General features: G+C 42.7%; 1 protein-coding gene across 8 annotated transcripts; it reads left to right on the top strand.

Moving 5' to 3' along the window:
• Positions 1–85: 85 nt before the first annotated feature.
• On the top strand, positions 86–16,545 carry KLHL22 (kelch like family member 22). 8 transcript variants are annotated; one of them, XM_062504069.1, is made up of 7 exons: positions 86–146; positions 8,403–8,672; positions 9,546–9,711; positions 10,872–11,590; positions 12,708–12,900; positions 13,574–13,807; positions 14,843–16,545. In XM_062504069.1, the coding sequence occupies exons 2-7, from the start codon at positions 8,446–8,448 to the stop codon at positions 15,218–15,220; spliced, it is 1,917 nt and encodes a 638-aa protein (XP_062360053.1). In that variant the 5' UTR covers positions 86–146; positions 8,403–8,445; the 3' UTR covers positions 15,221–16,545. The 8 variants fall into 8 exon arrangements, with proteins under 8 accessions (XP_062360053.1, XP_062360052.1, XP_062360054.1 ...); XM_062504068.1 differs by having other exon boundaries at positions 8,420–8,672; XM_062504070.1 differs by lacking the exon at positions 86–146 and adding an exon at positions 613–748.
• The last annotated feature ends 4,167 nt before the right edge of the window (positions 16,546–20,712 follow it).

Genomic DNA, 20,712 nt, shown 5'->3' on the forward strand with positions numbered 1-20,712 from the left:
GCACTCACCGGGCACAGCCGCGGCACCTGCTCGGGCGGTGCTGGGGCCACCCACGCCGCCCTCCCCGGTTCCGGCGGCCGCCGCCCCTCCCTCGCCTGGTGGGTTCCGGGTCGCACATGAAGGCGGAGGCGCCGCCGCCGCTCTCGGTAGGTGCTGCGGCGGGGGGCGAGGGAGTGCGGGCCCCGGCCGGGCCGCCCGGTGCTCCCCTGCCGGCACCAGCTCTGCGGTTTCCCCGGGGCGACCGGGGATCCCGGGGACCGCGTCTGGGAGCGCGTCCCGGCCCGACCCCTCGGGCCGAGGCCGTGTCCTCTGCCCTGCTCGCCGCGGGGCTGCCCGGGGACACCGGGGGATAACGGGAGGGAGGTGCCACGGCCCGAGCAAGGACCGGGGGCGGTGGCAGGGGCCGGGGCAGCGTCTGCCAGCGCCGCGTCCCGCCCGGGCCGGGCCGGGCCGGGCAGCCCCAGCCCTGGCGCCGGCAGAAGCCGCCGAGGACGCCCGGCAGGTGGAGGCCGGGCCGCGTTCCTGGGCAGGGCTGCCTGCCCGGCAGGGGCGAGCAAGTGTCAGGACCTGCGAAGGCATTGTCAGCCCGGAAACAGAAAGTAAAACCGTAACTGTGCTTGACCTGGCTTTGACCTCTTCGTCACAGGGTTGGTCTAGAGCCAGGCTTGCCTCACTGAGTGGTGTGCAGTTCCAGGTGACCTTCCCCTGCAGGGAAAACTGCTCATTCTGTGTCGCTGATGAGAAATGTGTAAGTCATGGGTTAGAACCCCACAGACGCCTGCCAGAACGAATTAATATGGTGAATAATATGAAAAAATTCATGTTCACGAAAAACTGGAACTGGAAAGTGCTGAAGAGGCCCTTGTTCTCTTCCAGGTCATTTAGGTGTTGTGTTTGGCAGAGAAATAATTACTTTCAAATTTTTCTCCTCCTTGTTTTTAAGAATACTTTAAAAGCCATTATGTGATTTAAGCAATTAAATAAATCAGGTTCAAGTCTAGGCAGCTACCTGAGTTTATCAAAACTCTTTGAGCATGTGAACTGGCTAGTTTATAAATTACACATAAATTACACAACAGGAAACATTACAGTTCTATGAGTGTGGGTAAGTTGCAAATCTATTGCAGATAAGGTAGAACACTCAGAAAACTCATATTCTTTAGGTTATACTGCTATTTGCAGGAGGAAAAAATATTTTTAAATATCTGCTTATTTAAATATAGATATACTTCATGGTGGTGTTGTCATATACATTCTAAACGAGGTGTTTTATTCTGTGTATGTCTTAGAAATAATTTTTAATGGGTTTAGGAGGGAAAAAAAAGCAAAACAATCCCAGGTATTTGCTGAAAGGAAAGAATGCCAACATTTATGAGACAGCATAGTTTGCAGAAGCTGTTTCCCAAGCCACGCCTTTTGGTTTCCTCCCACACTTCAAGTATGCTACTAATGCTAGAAACTGAAAATGGCTCAGAAAGTCAATTCAGAGTATGTTTCTGCTTATTTCCATTAATGACGTAAGGGAAGACTGTGTGTACAGACCAGGCTAAAGCACGTCATCATTTGAGTGCTCAAATATAATGCTGAGCTATTCTATAATACCAGATACCCTCCTTTCTTTCTTTTTGTGGGGACCTTGGTCAAAAGGTGTTGCTTGGATTGCTTCTCGTATATATAGAAGGTTCCTAAAATGGAGTGGTTTAGAATATTTATTTTTGCACAGTTGTGAATGCATAGAGGGATTTTGAAAGAATTACTGATAAAAGCTTCTGCCTTCTCTTTTCCTTGGAAAAGCGTGAAACTGGCTTAAGTCTTGTCTACACCTAACATGAACTCAGTTGTCCTCTATGCAGCAGTGTCACAAGTGCCCATTACAAATTGTCACACGCTGAATTATTTGGTATTTGCACTCCAGTTAGAATGGACAGTAGTTTTGATTTTCATTTTACATTGTTTATGGCATCACATTTGTTTCCCTAACTATTTTGGCAGGCACCCAGCTGCCTCCCCTTTCTGCACACTCCCTGACTTAGTTGATGTGTTTGTTTGTGTCTCCTGCCCAGTTAAAATTCTGGTCCATAGCCAGGTTCTGCCTGCTGGCTTCTGCAGCCCCCAAGACTCAGCAGAACTAGCATTTTGCTCCAGCCCTGTATCTTGTCTTGTCAGTCTTGCAGCTGAAGCCTGGTTTAAGTCCTAATCCTTGTTACTCCCTAGGGAGAGATGAAGGTGTGGGAAGGCTTAGGGCACAGATTTTCAAATTCTTCCAATGCATTAAGACTTCTAAGGGCCTAATGTATTTGGATCCCAACCAGCACAGCACACTGATTGTTCTGTGCCAGGGAAAACCCTGATGAATATGACCTGCAGGAAAGAGGACAGCAGGCTCTAAGAGGGGACCAAGACAAACTGCATCATTTTTAACAGCAAAAGCAAAGTTCTACTGGGTAGGAGTAACTCCAGATATCACAGCAGGTAGGAGACAAGCCTGGCTGCAAGGCAGCTTTGGAAGAAGAGACCCTGGGGGTTCTGAGAAGCAGTTAGTTGAATATGATTTCTCCAGTGGGGTTCAGCTTCATACTGGGCTGTGTTAGCAAGAGCACAGCCAGTAGGTCATGTGAAATTATTATTTCCCACTCTATTGAGCACTCATAATCCCAAAAAATTGGAATACTGTGCCCAGTTTTGACCTCTCTACTGAAATAAAAACCTGAGAATTCAGTGGAGTAGTCATGCAGGGCAGGAGCACTTACAAGAACACTGGATTTGTTCAGTACATGGAAAAAAAAAATACGGGCAGAGCCAGTTGACATTTTTAAGCCACCTAGTGGCACAGGACAGTGTGGAGTCAAACTGTCCTTTGTGGTACACCATGCCAGGGATGAGAGGCAAGTGTCACAAATTGCAGGGGAAAAAAAAAATCAGACAGCTAAAGAAGAAAAATCTGGTAGCTAAACCATCAGTTTTCTGACTACTGACAAGAGTGGAGCTTTTGCACTTGACAAGGCTCTCCACATCCTGACCCGATTTTGAAGGTTTCTCTGCTTGGGGCACAGATTGGACTAGAGGCCTCCCAAGTTCTTTTCCAGTCTAAATGATTCCATGATTCTAAGAAAGCATGGGACCCCCACCAAGCTCGAGCCACCTGTCCATATGGCAGTAAGCTAAACAGATTTGGATACCCGACACCAGCAAGCTTAAGCTTATTTTGGGCACAGCTGATGCACAAGAAAATATCACTATCTGCGTAAAACACCTCTTTGTAGTGATGTAACTGACAGCCACGAGCTCTTGAATGCAAAAATGTCTGAGTTTCCATAGAAACTAACTTGGTTAATCCTTCCTGCATCCAGCCATTTCTCTACAATAGAGAATCAAGGCTGTCAGCATAACTTTTCAAAAAGACACCCCCAAACCCACACATGCACTTCACATTAGGAGCATCTCTGACCTGGATGCTGACCATACAAGGGGTGAATACTTGGCTAGGTGTGTGTCATACCACACAACAGCAACAAGAGACTTAGCACTGTAAATGATCTACACCACGTTAAAGCACAGCATCCCGCACCAGACAGTAGAGGCTGACTTAGCTGTAATGGCAGCACAGGAACACCATGGTGTGACAATTGATCCATGTTGATCATTGGGACAGACACTGCATTCTCCTCTACCATATCTATGTTGCCATGCCTTTCACCTTTCCCTTCCCCTTGTAGTTGAGTTACTCCATTCCCAGACCTTGTGTTCTTAAAAGGATAAGGATTTTCAGTGAGAACAAGAGCAATTCAGCATACCAGATTCTCCCCATTTTGCCATTGATTAAAATACCATGCATTCCCTAAATTCCTCCTGTCCCAGTGACAGCTTCCTCAGTCATAAGTCACATGTCTTTATTATGAAAGCAAGTATTCTGTTGTTGATCAGAGAGGAGATTTTGTTTTTAAAAAAATCCTGTGACTCTTTTTATGGGTACTCAATGAGTTATTTCAGTTGAATAATCAGAAGCCTAAGACCTCTACTTTTCTTCATGCCAGTAATCTGCAGAAGCATTTTTGCAGAATTTGAATACAAGACAACCACACTGATGTTATCTGCAAGTCACTGAGACACTGAAGCTTTTGCTGTGTCCATAGCTTATTACCAGGGACCATTAGTGGTACAGTGAACTTTGTGTATAATACAGGAAAGAGAAGGAAGTACTCAAGTTCTTTTGTGCTCTCTCCATTGCATGGCCTGGCTGCCTTTTCTTGGTTCTCAGATGGAATCCAGAGACAGAATGTAGAATGTTTCAGTCTACTGAAAAAGAGCAGTCTTGTGCTTCTAGGTACCCCTGAGGGTTTTTTCCATTTATGTGGGAATTTTTTTTGCCTGTTATAGTTTTTTGTAACTCCTTGATTCAAAGTGACCAGTCAACATCTTCCAACACTTGCCTATAGACATGCACATACAGTTACTGATCCCATATGCTTTCTTCTTTATGTACTGGAAACCCAGTTGTAATACCTTAAAATTAATCACTGCATTAACCCACATCCTCTAAAAGACAAATGCAAACTAACATAACTGCAGTCTCAAATACATTGTGCAGCCAACAATGCAAATGTCTAGCCTGATTTTCTCTCCAATTTCAAAGTGGTCGGAACAAGGACTTCCCTTCCCCTGTTTCTGCAGACAACATCTCACAGAACATGAGACAGTACTTTTTGCTGCTGTTAAAGAAGTACAGTGAACTCAAAGAATTCCTCATCTTTTCCATGTCATATTTTCTACCTCAGGGTTAGCTCTGCAGTACTCAGCCACTGAAGCCCACTGCTAACATCTGACCAGTACTGAGAAACTTGCTTGAGAAGAGAAAGGAAAGAAAGCATATTACTCAAATTTCTGAGAACTTGTCTCAGTCACAGAGCTGTTTTCACAATAACAGAAGTGAGAGAGCAGAGAGGCCTCAGGAACATCCAATGAGCAAGCAGCTGACAGTAGAGAAGCTTAGGATAGAGGGAACAAAGCTGTTCTGTCTCTCCATCCAGAACTGTCCTGCTTACACTATATTTAGGCAGCTTTGGGTTGTTTGTTTTTTGGTTTGTTTTTTTCCTTAATAAAGATTAAGCAAAAAAGATTTTTAGACAGCAACAAAGACACAAAGCACACTGGTCAGACAACATAGTTTGAGAAGCAGGGTGCTGTGCTAACAGCAATATCCCTCCTCAGCAATTTTGTAATCAGCATTTAGAACAATACCCAAAGAAATACACAGAATGATCAATCAGCCCAGCAAACACACTGCATTTAATCCAGGAAACTCAAATGCCAAATCCACCCAACTTCTGTCTCAAAGAAGCCCAGAACACAACCCCACTAACCTAGCCTCAGCAGCTGCTCTTGTACCTTCCTGCCCACCCGACCCCATCTGCTCCTGGTGCGACAGTTCCGGAGCTGAGCACACTCAGCTGAGGGAAGGAATCCTGCTGGCCACATCCCCCCCAGGCACCCCGTGCTCCTCTGCCCTTCTTGGTCTTACATCTCTTTTCTACCAGCTCCTGAAACTACCTAGGCAGGAGTTAAGAGGCTTTCCTTGGCTTTTGTCTCATGGAAGACTTAACTACATATGTCAGTCAGACTTTATAGACTAATACTACAAATACCGGGCTTTAATTTCGTAGGCTGGGAGAAGTTTGTTAGAATGATGTACAAGCATGAGTGACCACCCTGAGGGACAGTCCAGCTCACCAGTGACAGCCAAGGTACAGCCCAGGGCAGAAGTTGAAAACAAGAGGTCAGGACTGCCAGAGTTAAAAAAGTAGAGTGTAGCAAAACATCTGTAGGTTCAGCTGTTAACCAGCCAAAAATTAGCTTCAGCTGCACTCCCAGAATCTCTTTTTGACCACACTGGGTGGTCACAGCAGAGCTGGTTTGTTCAGCTCTTGATAATAGCTGTGGCATAATTCAAGTCTGTATCTACTCAAACTGACTTGAGATAAACTCCCTGCAGATCTTCAAGACAGCCCCTGCTTGTCACTGGGAACTCATCAGACACCAATGCTCATACTGGCTGCAGAATCACTGAATCATTTATCCTTTTAATTTATTTCTGTTTTCTCTCTTTTATAATACCATTTCATATTCCTGGTTCCAGTTACCACTTTTATAAGATCAGATCTCTTCTGGGGCTCTACTTGCTGAAAGCTTCATCCCCTTTCAGTAACTTTTCAAGATTATTTGGATAGAGAATGTATTCTGAACTGTAACTATCTACAGTCATATTAATTAAAATTAAATAAATAAAGGCTTGTATGATTATATGGTTTCCCACTCCCCTGCATGGATCTCTCTCTCTCTGTAACCTGCTTCTCCTACAATACATTTCTTTGCTAACACAGTGTTTCAGTGGCCTGTGTAGTTTTATTATCTCTCACTTGTCTTGGACTCTCTCCCACCCATGACTGCAGTACATGATACACTATAAGATTGTATCAAAGGTCATGCTGTTTCCTCCACTCCTGAAATGTCTTTGGATTCAGAAAATAGTTAATTTGTTGCTTTTACTTCTGCTTTTTGATACAGTGATTTTACTTCCATAGGAACTTTTGATACAGCTCTCTTAAGAAGAGGAAAAGATGTAACCTGTTTTGGAGCTTTGCCATTTAACCACATTAACAGAGTTAATCTTAATAATTTCGTCATTTGGACCATACATCACCCTGCTTTGGTATTGCTGCTTTTATTTCCTTGTAGTGAAATGGGGAATTTCTGATCAACGTCATGTAACACTCGCTGTTTCACTTGCCTTTCTTACTATCTTATTTCCCTTGCCTCCATCCATCAGTCTTAGAATTCCCCAGGAGCAAAAGCAATGATACAGTAATGTTTTGTCTGCTTTCATTTGGTTTCTAGGTAAAGCATCAACCTGTCATGAAAAATAACCCATTACTCATCTCTTCAGCTGATCATGGATAGTTTTCCCTCTCTAATCAACCTGAGTTGAAGGCTGTCTCCTCTTCGGAGCTGCTGTCTTGCTTTTGCTGGCAAAGAGCAGATAAACATTAATACACTTTCTCAGGGTTTTTTCCATCCCATTCACCATGCAACACCACTTTCCTTTTGTTTTGTACAGTGTAAGGTAACCTCCTCAGGCAGAACAATAAACATTTTGATATTTCTTGATGTCACCTGGGTAGCTCCTTCCTTGCTGCCCATACCCAGAATACCTGCAGTATTTTGAGAGATCTCCAGTGCTGCACTCACTATCTGTGGCTGGCACAATTAAACAATGGTTCCATTTCTTCACTGTTTGTTTGGATTTGCTGGGTGTGTTCTCTTTTGCTTCCCTGACCGCTGCTAACCCCTTGTGACTATCCCCTGTGGCACTGAGCTATTTCCTAGGCTGCTGAAGAGAGGATCTTGTGAATGTGTTAGCAGCCGTATCAGCTCACTTACTTCCTTTTGCTAATGGGGGGTGGTTTTTAATGTGCTCTCACAACTGGATAGTCTATAAGCTCCGATTGCTACAACTTCTGACATTCTTCAAAGACAATGGACAGGGTAAATTACAGGATGGTGGAAGAGAACGCATAAGATTTTGATTGTTTAGCCATAGACATGAAACACAATCACTTCCAGATAGCTTTTTACAGATGTTTCCCAGTGTGCCATAGGGGACCTTCCCAGTGTGTCAGTGGCAGCCCTAGGAAAAGGTACAGGATAGCCTTGGACAGTGACTGTTCTGGAGGAACTGTCTCCTCTCTGCAGGAGTCACAGAGAAGTGGAAAATAGTTGTGCATGCTAGCTTGAAGTTGCCAAAGTAAAAAAAAAAAAAAAAAAAAAAAAAACAAACCTCCCTTTGAAGCCTGCAGTTTCATACAGTATTTTGCACAATCACAGTTGGAAATGTGCTCATCTCTCATTCTACAGAAAATGGAAAGAGCAAACACAGGGAGAGAGGAGAGCTTTCTGATTCTGTGGTAAAAAATTAAGAGAAAGATGGAAGGTGCAGTTTGTATTGCAGAAAAGTTACCTGAGAATATTAAGCAATTTGGAATTTGGCAAAAATTTGGTCCATTTTTTGTTGCAGATGATGCAGAAATACAAAAGAAACTAGGGGTTTTGGTAATGGATTGGGAAGTGAAACTCTTGCTAAGAAAAAAAAAATACCCATGTGACGCATACTCTGATATTGGTCTGAAAACCCAGGACTCAGAATACCTGTTTTTGGAAAACCTTATTCTGCCACTTTGGTGTGCTGATGTCCATCTGTCTGTTTTCAGTAGAACTGGGAATAATTCATTCAGGATAGAACTGTCCCTCCACTGACTGAAGAGTCGCTTTATTTTCTGTGGCAGGCGAGGGTCAGAGGACGGTTTGTAAAGCAAAAGGCACAAACCTTTGCCGATTCTGTTGTCTCACAGATTTCATTCTGCTGCAGCTGGTGGCTGAGCATTTCTGCCTGGGATGGCGGAGGATCAGGAGCTGACTCAGGCACACAAAGCTCCACTGGAGCCCTCCCTGCAGCAGCGCAGCAGCAGCACTTACCGCAGTGCAGAGCACTCGCAGGCTCTGCTCAGCGGCCTGGTGTCTCTCCGGGACAGCAGCATCCTCTTCGATGTGGTTCTGGTCGTGGAGGACAAACCCATTGAGGCTCATCGCATCCTTCTGGCTGCATCCTGTGACTACTTCAGGTACACTTCGGTAACAAGTACCAGCCTGCTGTTAGTCAAAACTGTGACATCCAGATCTGCTGTATGGCCATACTCCTTCTGAATCTAAACTCGGACCCATGAGATGGAGCTGAGGCTGTTTCAAAATACTAACTGTGGCTTTATTCATCTCTCTGTTGTTTCTCTGCAGAAATAAAGCTTTTGCTCCTGCACACTGAGCTTACCTCCACTAAATTCACTGTGGTACTTGGAGGTTTGTAAAGAGGAGAGACTTTCTGAACTGGTGTCTTCTGCTTAAGTGCACTCTAAGTGGCTTTTAACATATCCTTAGCATTGTAAGACTTTGCCCGTTGTGGTGATCATTTCATAATACCCAAAAACTCCATGGAGGTGGGTCACTGTTGTGTGCCTATAGGGTGACTTGCTGGCCATTAAACCAGGCAGTCCCCAGTCAATTTGATTAGCAGCTTTTTGTTTTCATAGAGCAAACACTCAAGTCAATCCAGACAAACTTCAAACTGAAGGCAGAGCTGCTCTTCCTTAGAAAAAATTCCCACGTCCCAAGTTCCTCTGTGTTTCCTCTTCCCCCACACCCAGAGTGTCTGCCTTTGACCATTGACTATCCAGATATACTGGGTCTATATTGAAGTCTTTCACCTGTGAATTTTACCTTCTAGGCTGCCCCTACTGTTTTCCTGCAAAATGAAGAGTTACTTTCTTAGGCCCTAAAGGCCTGTACTCTTAACTTAGAGAAGAGGTAATCACATAAAAGTGTCTAGCTAGGCTTTTGTATTTCTGAGTATTTTTTATGTTCCCAGGACAACATAAGAGGAACAGACTGAAGATAGCTTCAATGCAAATCTGCCATAGCATGTGCCATTGTCTGTTTTGCAGAGGAATGTTTGCAGGAGGATTGAGGGAGATGGAGCAAGAAGAAGTTCATATTCATGGCATCTCTTACAATGCAATGTGTAAAATCTTGAACTTCATTTACACTTCTGAGCTGGAACTCAGTGTGAACAGTGTACAGGAAACTTTAGCTGCAGCCTGTCAACTTCAGGTGAGGTACTGGGAGATGTGACAAAAAAAAAAAAGAAACAAAAGCAATGATGAAAGAAATAGAAAATATGGATATCTGGTTAGAGGGAGGGTTAAGAGGTGAGAAGGAGCATGGGCATGATAAGAAGGATTTCTGGATGCTGTATCCACTGGAACTAACTGTGGAAGGATAGGAACAATGAATGGGTACTTGCACATCTCATTTATGCCAATGGTTTCATTACTTAAAACATTCCCCATTTCATCTAGAGGAATATTTTATATAGCATTCACTTTCACTGATCTGCTTATGAACGCTTCCCTGAAACAGAATATCCCTGGCCTGTGGTAAAGCATAGGGTTTGCTGCTCAGAAATTTTTGTGCTGTTCAAGGTCTTCCCCAAGTGAGTCCACAGGAACATGACCTCTCATGACCCTGTCACTACAGAGAATTCTGCCACTATGGTTTGCACTAAGTGCAGGGTTCATGTGCTTTTAAGACAAGTTTTTTTCTCTAATTTCCCCTGCAGCTGACTACTGCACAAGGTTTTGGTACTAAATCTTAAATTTTGTGAGTGCTTGCTTTGCTTGGATTTTACACACTTTGTTAGCAGAGGGGCTCCTGGACAGCAGTTCGTTCTGTTTGCCAGTAGTTCCTCCTGCCAGATATAACTTCAAATTGTGTTCAGAAGACAATACTAAATATTCATTTTCCTTTCCAATGGCTTCCTATGCTCTTGAGTGATATATTTGTTACAGATACAGTCTTTGATATGGTGTGTCTATAGTGCTCTGAAAAAACAAACACAGAGTGACTGTTATCACCATGTTCTCTGTGTCTGTTTTCCTGGCTGCTCTCACACAGGCTGCAGAGCAGGCAGCCTGGCTGCCTGTCCGGTGTCCCACGTGTCTTGGAAGACACATTGCTGCTGTACATGAAGCCAAACTCAGTCTTGCAGTACAGCATGGCTAGAAGAGCTGTATTATATTAATCTCATAGCCACACTGAGTTCTCTTTCTCTGGAGAAAGGTGAACAGGGCACAAGTGACCATGGTGGTCAGACTGTGAGGAGAGCAGCCATTTCATGGACAATTTCCTTACAATCATCCCAGGCTTCAGTCCCCTATCTCTCGAGCTGGGGGTAGGTGGTGTCTGAAATGAAAAACCCCTCTCTCTTGCAGATTCCAGAAGTCATTAAGTTCTGTTGTGATTTCCTCATGTCCTGGGTAGATGAAGAGAACATCCTTGATGTGTACAAACTAGCTGACCACTATGACCTGAGGCATTTGAGTGAACAGCTGGACTCCTACATTTTGAAGAACTTCACAGCTTTCTCAAGGACACAAGTGTACCGACAGCTACCCCTGCAGAAGGTCTACTCCCTTCTCAGCAGCAACCGCTTGGAGGTTAACTACGAGTTTGAAGTTTATGATGGAGCACTTTTTTATCATTATTCTCCAGAGGAACTGGAGACAGATCAGGTCTCCCTGATGGAGCCCCTTAAGCTACTTGAGACAGTTCGTTTTCCTCTGATGGAACCCCAGATCCTGCAAAGGCTTCATGACAAATTAAGTCCATGTCCTTTAAAAGATACAGTTGCAGATGCTTTAATGTACCACAAGAATGAATGTCTTCAGCCAATGCTTCAGAGCTCCAAGACACAGCTGAGATCAGAGTTCCAGTGTGTAGTAGGATTTGGAGGGATGCATTCTACTCCATCCATCACACTCAGTGATCAAGCCAAGTATCTAAACCCCTTGCTAGGGGAGTGGAGGCACTTTACAGCTGCATTAGCCCCCAGAATGTCCAACCAAGGGATTGCTGTTCTCAATAATTTTGTATATTTAATTGGTGGAGACAACAATGTAAGTGGTTTTCGAGCAGAGTCGAGGTGTTGGAGGTAAGATAAGGATAATCCTGCTATTAATTTTATTGCCACCCTGCTGCCTATTTCTGAGTTAGTAAACCAGTAGACAGTCAGTACACTTGCCAGCCAAAAGATTAGGAACTGAGCAGGAGCCTCACTGAAAGAAAACACAAGAAATGAGCTTCATAGTTAACAGGAAGCTCCCAGCAGTGCTTAGGAGACCGAGCCAAGGCTGGTAGTGTAGAAACAGCTACTCATTCAAGAGTATTACTGGTGCTTCTTTCTGCCTTCTTGGAGGAGGGAAGTATTAAAGGTGTGGGAGGCAGTAATGAGCCTGAACTCTAGGCTGTCTAGATGTTCTCTAAATAGCATTTTCTGGAAGTCGTCTGTGTGTTGTTTTTGTCCCAGTACAAAAGGATTTTAAATAAAATGCTATTACCAACAGATTTTCAAAAATCTGTGCATGATAGCAGCATTCCAGAGTCCTTTCATATTCCCTGTGTGACAGGGAAAATAGCAGGAGGAAAGCTCAGGTTTAGACCTTCATGCCCATTACATTGCAAAAACAGGTATAAACCCTTTAGCTTTTTTATACTGTGCTCATTTTTAAGTCTTAGCTGAGTGGCTCTTATTTTATGGCATGCATAGTTTCAATTCTCAACCAGTTTTCTCTATAACTAAAATTTCCAGGTGAGAGAGATAGTTTGATGTGAAAGTGAGTCATGAGATCCACTTTGAGCAGCAGATATTTGGGGACAGGAATCAAAGAACCCACCACATACTTATGCCCTTCTTCTATCTTTGAAGATCCAGATTCAGTCTTTGTGCTATTTTTAGACTGTGTTACCTTGTAGAATGGCTTTGTACAAACAGAGATTGTGATATGTAACCCAACAGCAGTGTACAAGATAATGGAAAACCTAGGCTTTTATAACATGATTATGTCAGCTAAAATACATCTTCTATAAATAGAATAAAACAAGTTTGCTAATAATAAAATGCTGACAAGGCCAAATTTCACATCGCTTACGGATGAGCTCAATTTCAGCTGAAGACAGTGCCGTAACCCACATGCATGGAGCTGTCTGGTATTCCAGCAGTGATTCTGTGGCTGTAAGAATAACTTTCTTTGATCCCACTCTTTTACAAGGTATGACCCACGACACAACAGATGGTTCCAGATCCAGTCCCTGCAGCAAGAGCACGCTGACCTCAGTGTTTGTGTCGTGGACAACTATATTTATGCCGTCGCAGGCCGAGATTACCATGAAGACCTGAGGGAAGTGGAGAGGTATGACCCTAAAACCAACACTTGGGAATATGTGACACCTCTGAAGAAGGAGGTAAGGAGTGCATTAGCCACACACACTACCACAGTTCCCCAATTCCTGATTTAACCTTGCTAGATGTTTTTCTCAGGTGTAACTTTTAATTTGCTGATATGCAGATGCAAACTAGTAAACTGTATATGGAATAAATGGATGACAAGAAATAACAGCATATGTAAATTACATTTTCCAGTTAAATGCTTATTTTTGCCGTTTCTTGTTGATTTTGTCTGCACCTTTACTGTGTTAATCCTTAAGACTATTAATAAAACAAATAATAAATGTGTGTCAGTGATGAAAATATAAAAAGCCTGAATTGAGTGTTACTAAGTAGAATAATTTGCATTCCTGATAACACTGCTTGTGTAAGAAAAATCACCAATAAAAAGGCTTCCAAGTAGATTAGGGAGTAAAGTTGTAGGATGAATGATCTTCTAATCAAGGAACAATAAAGACAGAGAATGCTGCCATTCTGGAAATTTTAGAAATTCTAATGTGTTTCATTCAGAAATTCACAACTGTAATATCTTAGAAAGAACTGTCCATAAGAAAATCCTTTCTGTTTTTGATCTTTGCATAACTCATGAAGAATGTCACTCCCTTCATGTCTATTCCCTGCTTCAAAACTGGGAGAAATACATAAATGCAGACCTCAACCTCTTGCTTTGCCATTGGTGTGGCGGTGCAGGTGTACGCCCACGCGGGAGCAGCACTGGATGGGAAGATGTACATCACCTGTGGGAGGAGGGGAGAGGACTATCTGAAGGAGCTGCAGTGCTATGACCCCAGGACTGACCGCTGGGATGTGCTGGCAGATGGCCCAGTGAGACGGGCGTGGCACGGGATGGCTGCGCTGCTGGGAAAGCTCTACGTCATCGGGGGAAGCAACAACGATTCTGGCTACAGGAGGGACGTTCACCAGGTGAGACCACGTCACACCTGTGGCGTTTCTTGGGTTCTTATGGATGCTGGCACATAGGTGTAATGTCTTTCTTCTACTAAGTATGCAAATAAAAGTGTCTGCTCAGCAATGGCTGCTGAACAAGCTCTCTCCCCCTCACCTGCAGAACTGGCAATGATCTATTTACTGTTGTCTGTCTTGAACACTTTGGCTCACCCACAAAGCATTAAAGCTCTGGCACTTGGAAATCTCATCAATTTTAAAACATCTCTCATGGATAACTTCATTGGCATGCATATGCCCAGTAGGTAGCACATCAGTTAAATTTACTTTATGCTGTCTTTACGTGCATTTTTTTTCTGAGTGGAGGACTTTTGAATTACCGTTGTGTAATTGCAGGGCAGAGCTGTTAAGGATATGTTGGATGGCAGTTGTGTAATGCAATTAAAATGTACAGTATCTGATGGTGAGGGACATCTGGGGAGAATTCTCTTGAACCTTATTCCAGCTTCTAGAACTGCTAGAGACTTGAAAAGAAGGCACAAAAACTGTTTGTATGGGGCCAGTGGATATGGCATAATTAAATCTAGCTGAAAAATTTATCTGAATGATAAGAAGGTACCTACAAATGAAAGCAGTCAGCCAATGAAATCTCTCCAAAAAACTCTCCAACATACGGCGCAGAGGCAGCTTAGCAGATTTGTCGTATTTATATGTTCCAGCATTTTTTCCCTAATGCAAAGAGGTGCATTATGTCTGGGTTTATATTAGCACGTGTCCCCATCTCTTTCACTTTTGTATACATTTTTGGAATGACATAGAGCTGTTGCTCCAGCAGCAGGGTCAGAACTTGTGATTTCAAAGCTATGTGGCAACTATGCACAATTTTCTGCTGAGCACTGTACTTGTATTAGATAGTCATATGCTGTCTCCATTATCAACACACTGTCAAAAGACTGATGATATACCTTCCTGAATAGTTTACCTTACGGCCAGGCACTGTCACTAGGACACAAGTTCATTTTTGGCTTCTCTTTTTTCTTTTTTGTTTTACAGGTTGCCTGCTACAAGCCAAGCACTGATCAGTGGACAAACGTATGTCCACTTCCTGCAGGACATGGAGAGCCAGGCATCGCGGTCTTAGACAACAGGATTTATGTCTTGGGAGGCAGATCCCACAACAGGGGAATCCGCATGGACTATGTCCACATTTATGATGCAGAGAGAGACTGTTGGGAGGAAGGACCCCAGCTGGAGGATGATATTTCTGGGATGGCTGCCTGTGTCCTCACATTGCCCAGGGCTATTTTAATGGAAACAGAGAAGTGGCTCTCAGAATGGCACGCAGATCGAATGAAGCATCATCTTGACTTTCCATCAGAAGTTATGAGTGTATCAGACTGGGAGGAATTTGACAACTCAAGTGAAGATTAGAAAACTTTAATTTTTTTTTTCCAGTGGATTAGAAAATTAAGGCTTGGGGAAACTACTTGAGAGATTTTATATGTCTTTCTTATATACATAAAAGTATTTAAAGGTTTTAAAAATAAGTGTTCTGCACAGAATGCCATTCACAGTCAATATATACCCATCTGCAAGTGTTCTGCACAAAATGCACTTACAGTCAGTACCTGCCCACCTGCCAGAAAGCAGTATTTTTAAAGTAACCACACAACTGCCATTTCCCCCCCGCTGTATAGAGGTTCTTGTACTTTGAAGGAGGCTTTTCTCAGCCTTCAGCATGGACAGAAAAAAAAGCACAGAAGGCTCAGCTTGACTAGCTTCTTTCCTTCCAGCTTTTAGCTTGAAATAGATTTTTTTTAGATTTTTTTCCTTTTCTTTTGGGTGTAAATAAAACTTCCTAGCCAGCTTAATACAGGAAGGTAACACCTAGTGCTGCCCTCCTGTGCCAGGTGTCAGACAGCTTGATGAGTTTTTCAGCAAGAGTGAGCACACAGAAACAGGAACAGTAGCAAGAAAGTCTGAACATTCATCTGGGCATGCAGCCATCCTTGTAACTGGCTGAGAGTCTGTGAACTGACACCCACTCCTGAACTTCCATACTGCAAGTTTTGTCAACACAGTGGAAAGATTTCTAGAAAAATCTCTCTGTACAGAATATGGCAATCTCATCATTCCACTGTCAGGCACATTTGTTCTCAACCATAAATTAATAAATTCTTGTCAGAACTTTTTAAACTGCTGTCTCCATTTTATAAACAATGATGTGGTGGCCGAGTTTCATTATATCCTACAGCAGTAGGATATAAAAAGTTACTCCAGCCTGGGAGATGGGCAATTTTTTCATTCTTTTATTACATGCTTTAGAAGAGAATAAAGAGAACAGAGTTTGGTTTGCCACAGCAAAAGAGGAAAAAATGAGATAACAAGAAGTATGGAAGATTACACTGATCCAAGACCCTGCAGTAGCTGAACTAATGCCAGGAACTACAGCAGAGAAAGATAAGGCAGAGTAAATCTTTCCTTCATGGGGCCTTAAAATAATTGGTTCCTGACCCCCGTCTTGCTTAACATTTATTTAAACAAGCTCAATAGGTTTTTCTTGGTAAGAGGGGCATTTGTTGGATTATATTCTTCAGCACTGTCCATTTTTGCCTCCATCTCTGAACCTTTGCCAACTGGGAAATAAAAGACCTGGTAACTGCAGCAAAGCCTGATTATGAGCTTTTTCAGAAAGTATTTTTTTAATGGTGAACTCTGGACTGCACAGAATCTGAAAATATAGACTTTATTACACTGCAGTATTGGAGACTGATAAATAGTCTGTTTAGTCCTTTTTTACCTACAGAGTTACTTGTAATGTGTAGGAACTAAATGTAGCCTTCAGATATAAGGACATGCTCTCTGACCTGGGGATCACTAGAACCATTCCTTCCAGACTGCAGGTGGCAATTTATTTCCTCTGCAAACAGGTGATTAAAGACCCAGCTGTTTCTAACTAATAGACATCCAGCTCAGTGCAGTGCATTTTCCATTTTAACCAGCACCTCTAGACAGATCAGTGATGCCCTGTGTTATACAGAGTTATTTATGTTGTTTGGATGAAACTTAGCCTCTTTAACAATGAAAAAAGAAATAATCATTCTTTGTCTAGCTCCTTTTCCTGTGTGTACCACTAGAGGGTAATACTCACTGTTACAAATAATCAACCTAAGAGGCTAATTCTTAGATTACATAGGAGAATAGAAGACATTCATGAGTAATTAATGAGCCAAATAAACAATCTTGAGAAAACTTGGGGGGGGGAGGGTTCCAGCTTCTACCCTGTCACTCCTCCTGTGTTTGAATCCTGATTTCTAGAGAGCTCATCCCTTATTCCATTTGTCAGCATATGCAATTTTGTGATTGCATTACTCACTAAATGTTGCAGTTGGATGCTGAGCAAAGCTAATGAATATAAGGCTTAGAATGCAGTTGCAAAGAAATTGCTTAAAGCAGATGATCATCTATCTTAGCACTATGTTTTCTCTTTTTTTCACTTATTGGTATAATAACCCAAAGTTACATGAACTAAACCGAAGGGCAGGTAATATTAGATTAAAAAAAAAAAAACAACAACTTGTTGCTTTCAGCCCCAGAATTTATTTACATCTGAGCATAATGTGACTCTTGAAAGTTACAATCTGCACTACCTTACCTTTATGTATTTCATTTAGGTAGAAAAACATGGAGTTTAGCTCAAACCATCCTAATAATTTTTTTTTTGCAGTAGCTCATTTTAGGCCAGCATGTCCTTTTTTTCAAACTAGCACACAGGCTAAATAATAATAAAATTGCTTTGGTTTAAAAATGTTAATTTTCTCTAACTCAGCAGACATAAAGCACTTCTTGTTTACTACCATTACCTATGTAAACAAATTGCAGGAAAGGTTACAGGTTGATACACAGAGCTGTAATTATTATTGATTGGTTTTCTTACCCAGGGTAACACTTCAGGAACTGAATTTTCACCAGCCCACTTAAGCTTTCTGTTACCTCAAGAGAAACATATACTCAGGGATTTCCAGCTGATTCTGTATTTTTTTATTTATTAATTCTCTGGTGTCCTAAATATGTCAATTTTGTTTCTGACAGTAAAAGGCTTTTTTTTTTTTTTTTTACAGTAAGCTCTCTGAGCCAGTATAAAACAAGACATTATGGACAGATGGACAATGAACTAGGAAGGCTTTAAGTTATTTCTGGTCTGTGAGAGAACAATCAAACAGCTCTTCCAGAACTGAGTGATCAAAATACCAACACTTAAACTGCTGATATATTAGGAAGTCCGGGAGAATAGTAATTAGGTTTCTTGATGATCTATTTTCCTATTTCCTGCCAGCACAGAGGTAAAGCTTTACAGGCATATTTGCCAGATTTGTAATTAGTGGACTTGTATCCTGAAGTATTTCAGGCTTCCCCATTTGCAGAAGTGATTGTGATTGCTTCAGCTTTGTTTCATAACTGCTTTCACTACTGTATTTCTTCTCCAGCTGTCTACTTCCAAACCCAACATATCCTTTCCCATTTTCCTCATAGTTTAAATTAGGGTCGTTAATTTTGCATTGGAAGCATACCAGTACTTGATTTGAAACAAAAAAAAGGATTCTTATTCTGTACCCTTGACAGAAATTTACTTCTCCTTACTTAGGGATGAGCCACATGTTCAATTTATTTGGCACTCAGCCCAACTGATGGCATCAAACACTTCCAGTGAAAGGAAGAAGGAACAGCTGGGCACAGGGAAAGTGGTACAGGGCCTTCTCAAGGAAATATTCTGCCAATTGAGTTTTTATTTCATGGGCAGCTGATGCCCTTTTGAGCTCCCCACTTCCTCCACTGCCTTATGGCTGACCATGCTGTCAGCTGCCAACAGGTGAAGTCAAAGGGCATGAAGGTATTTTTACATACCAAAAAGGTAAAGTGCTAGCAGACATTCATCCATTCTTCCTAAATGCATTTGTAGGGATGTAATGCACCTGAGATGATTGTCTCTTGTCTAGGAAGTTGAATCCTAGCCTTATCAGAAAACATTAATGATGAACAAGTCACCTTTTTCTCATATGGAAGTAGGATGTGGTATCTTTTACCTAAAATATCTGGTTTAGTTTAACAACAGTTACTAAAACTGAGGAGGGAATTACTTGAAGGATGCACATGGCCTGCATAGATACAAATTCAGAGCATCAAATTTGAAAGCTCCTTCCAAACTGAAAACCTCCCCATGCCTTAGAATCCTCTCTGGATGGGAAGGTGGGTGTGTTGGTTCTCTAGCAGCAGTCCAGCCCCATGCAGTACTGCACAAAAACTGCTTTATATTTAACACTACTTATTTCTGATATGTTCCAACTCTTTTGAGATTCTGGTATTATCCCTATAAAATGGAGGCAAAATCACTATGCATATTTGATTTTTATTTTAACAAAAATTGTAATTCAATCAAATGAAGCAGCAGGACTTTTTATTTCCTTTTTATATCTTATGTGTTACTAAATCTGATGCTAACTTACATCTTTTGCAATTATTTTTAAACATTATTTAGCATATTATTGCAAGTCCAAGTGCTATCTTTCAATCTGTACTTTGGCCATGGTCAAACAGAAAACAAGCCAGATCTGTTCAAATGACACAAGAAAACATCATAACCTTCATATTCTATTGTAGCCTGTATACAGGTGTTTAAAACTGACTCTTACTGGCAGATACAAGCACTTAAACCAGTAGGATTGGATCAGAGGTATAGCTACTAAGTAAGCTTTCCTAGTAATGGATGAAATTTTTTTTGCATAGATGTGAATTTTCAGATGTAATTACTCATCTCTAGGTCACTATTTTGCTATATATGACTAACAGCTGTTGTTTTCCACCCAGGAGATGGCTGTATGTCAACAGCTGGTAAAATGATACCTGTACATGGATTCAGGGGCTTCTTTAAGATCCTTTCATCTTAATGATGGGACCTTTCCTGGATAGTTTTGTCTAAAACATGACACTGGAGAAGTCTTCCATTTTAGATTATTTGAACTCTGCTAAATGTCTGCAGAGACACAGCCTATGCATACCTTCCAGTCCAGACACCTCAGCTGGCACTGGTTGCCAACGTAGGACGAGAAACAAAGAGGAAAAAAATGACTGAGCTTTTGGAAAACGTAGAGCATGAAAGAAAGACAGCAAAGCTGAAACAACACTGCACAACAGTCCAGTTAAGCGCTTCAAGACAGATGTCTTAAATCTATTTCTCCATTTAAATTGTTGTTTTTTGGATTTTTTTTGCTTTCAAGTGCTGCTTCATTTCACGCTGCAAGCCCTGAAGCAATATGAAAACCAAAAGCACAAATTAAAGTCACAAGACTGAGCTAAACTCACAACATGCAGAGGTTTCGAGCACGTCCGGGGAGCCAGCGCAGTTACTCTGTCGCGCCCCAGCCCACTGCGGCTGGACGGGCCGAGCGCCGCCGCCGGCCCCGGGACGTGAGTCACGGCTCGGTGCCCGTCCGGGCTCACGGCGACAACCTCCCTCTCAAATTCAAACAGCTCATCCGCACCCTGTGCCAAGCGCTGCCCCCGAGCCCTGCTGAGTCCTTTCCGGGGTTTCCTTCCTCTTCAGCGGCTGCGGCACCATCTTCCCTCCCGCCTGGGCCGGACAGGGCTCTGACCTCGTTATCTGGGAGCCAGGCTGTGAGCAGGCAGGAAACGGCCCCTTAGAGCACGTAGGAAGTTATCTCGGGATCAGAGATGATTATCACAGCGGGCCGTTTTGTTCCTTAAAAGAAAATTAATTAACTAGTAAAAACCAGCAAAGCCTCAGGGGAGGTGGTGTCTGTGTGCAAACCGCCTGGGGTCAGGGTGCTGGCGCCCCTCAGATCCAGGAGCAGTGAGAGCGGCCCGAGGCAGTCCCGGGGCACCGCGGGGCAAAGCCCGGGGCTGGG

Source organism: Cinclus cinclus, chromosome 17 (genome assembly GCF_963662255.1).
Source record: "Cinclus cinclus chromosome 17, bCinCin1.1, whole genome shotgun sequence".
NCBI lineage: Eukaryota > Metazoa > Chordata > Aves > Passeriformes > Cinclidae > Cinclus > Cinclus cinclus.

Bases quoted from the DNA above. Each gene is read 5' to 3' on its own strand.
- KLHL22 (XM_062504069.1), top strand. From the start codon at position 8,446: ATGGCGGAGGATCAGGAGCTGACTCAGGCACACAAAGCTCCACTGGAG. The intron at 9,712-10,871 runs GTGAGGTACTGG...TCTCTCTTGCAG, and splicing joins CTGCAGCCTGTCAACTTCAG to ATTCCAGAAGTCATTAAGTT. The intron at 12,901-13,573 runs GTAAGGAGTGCA...GTGGCGGTGCAG, and splicing joins TGACACCTCTGAAGAAGGAG to GTGTACGCCCACGCGGGAGC.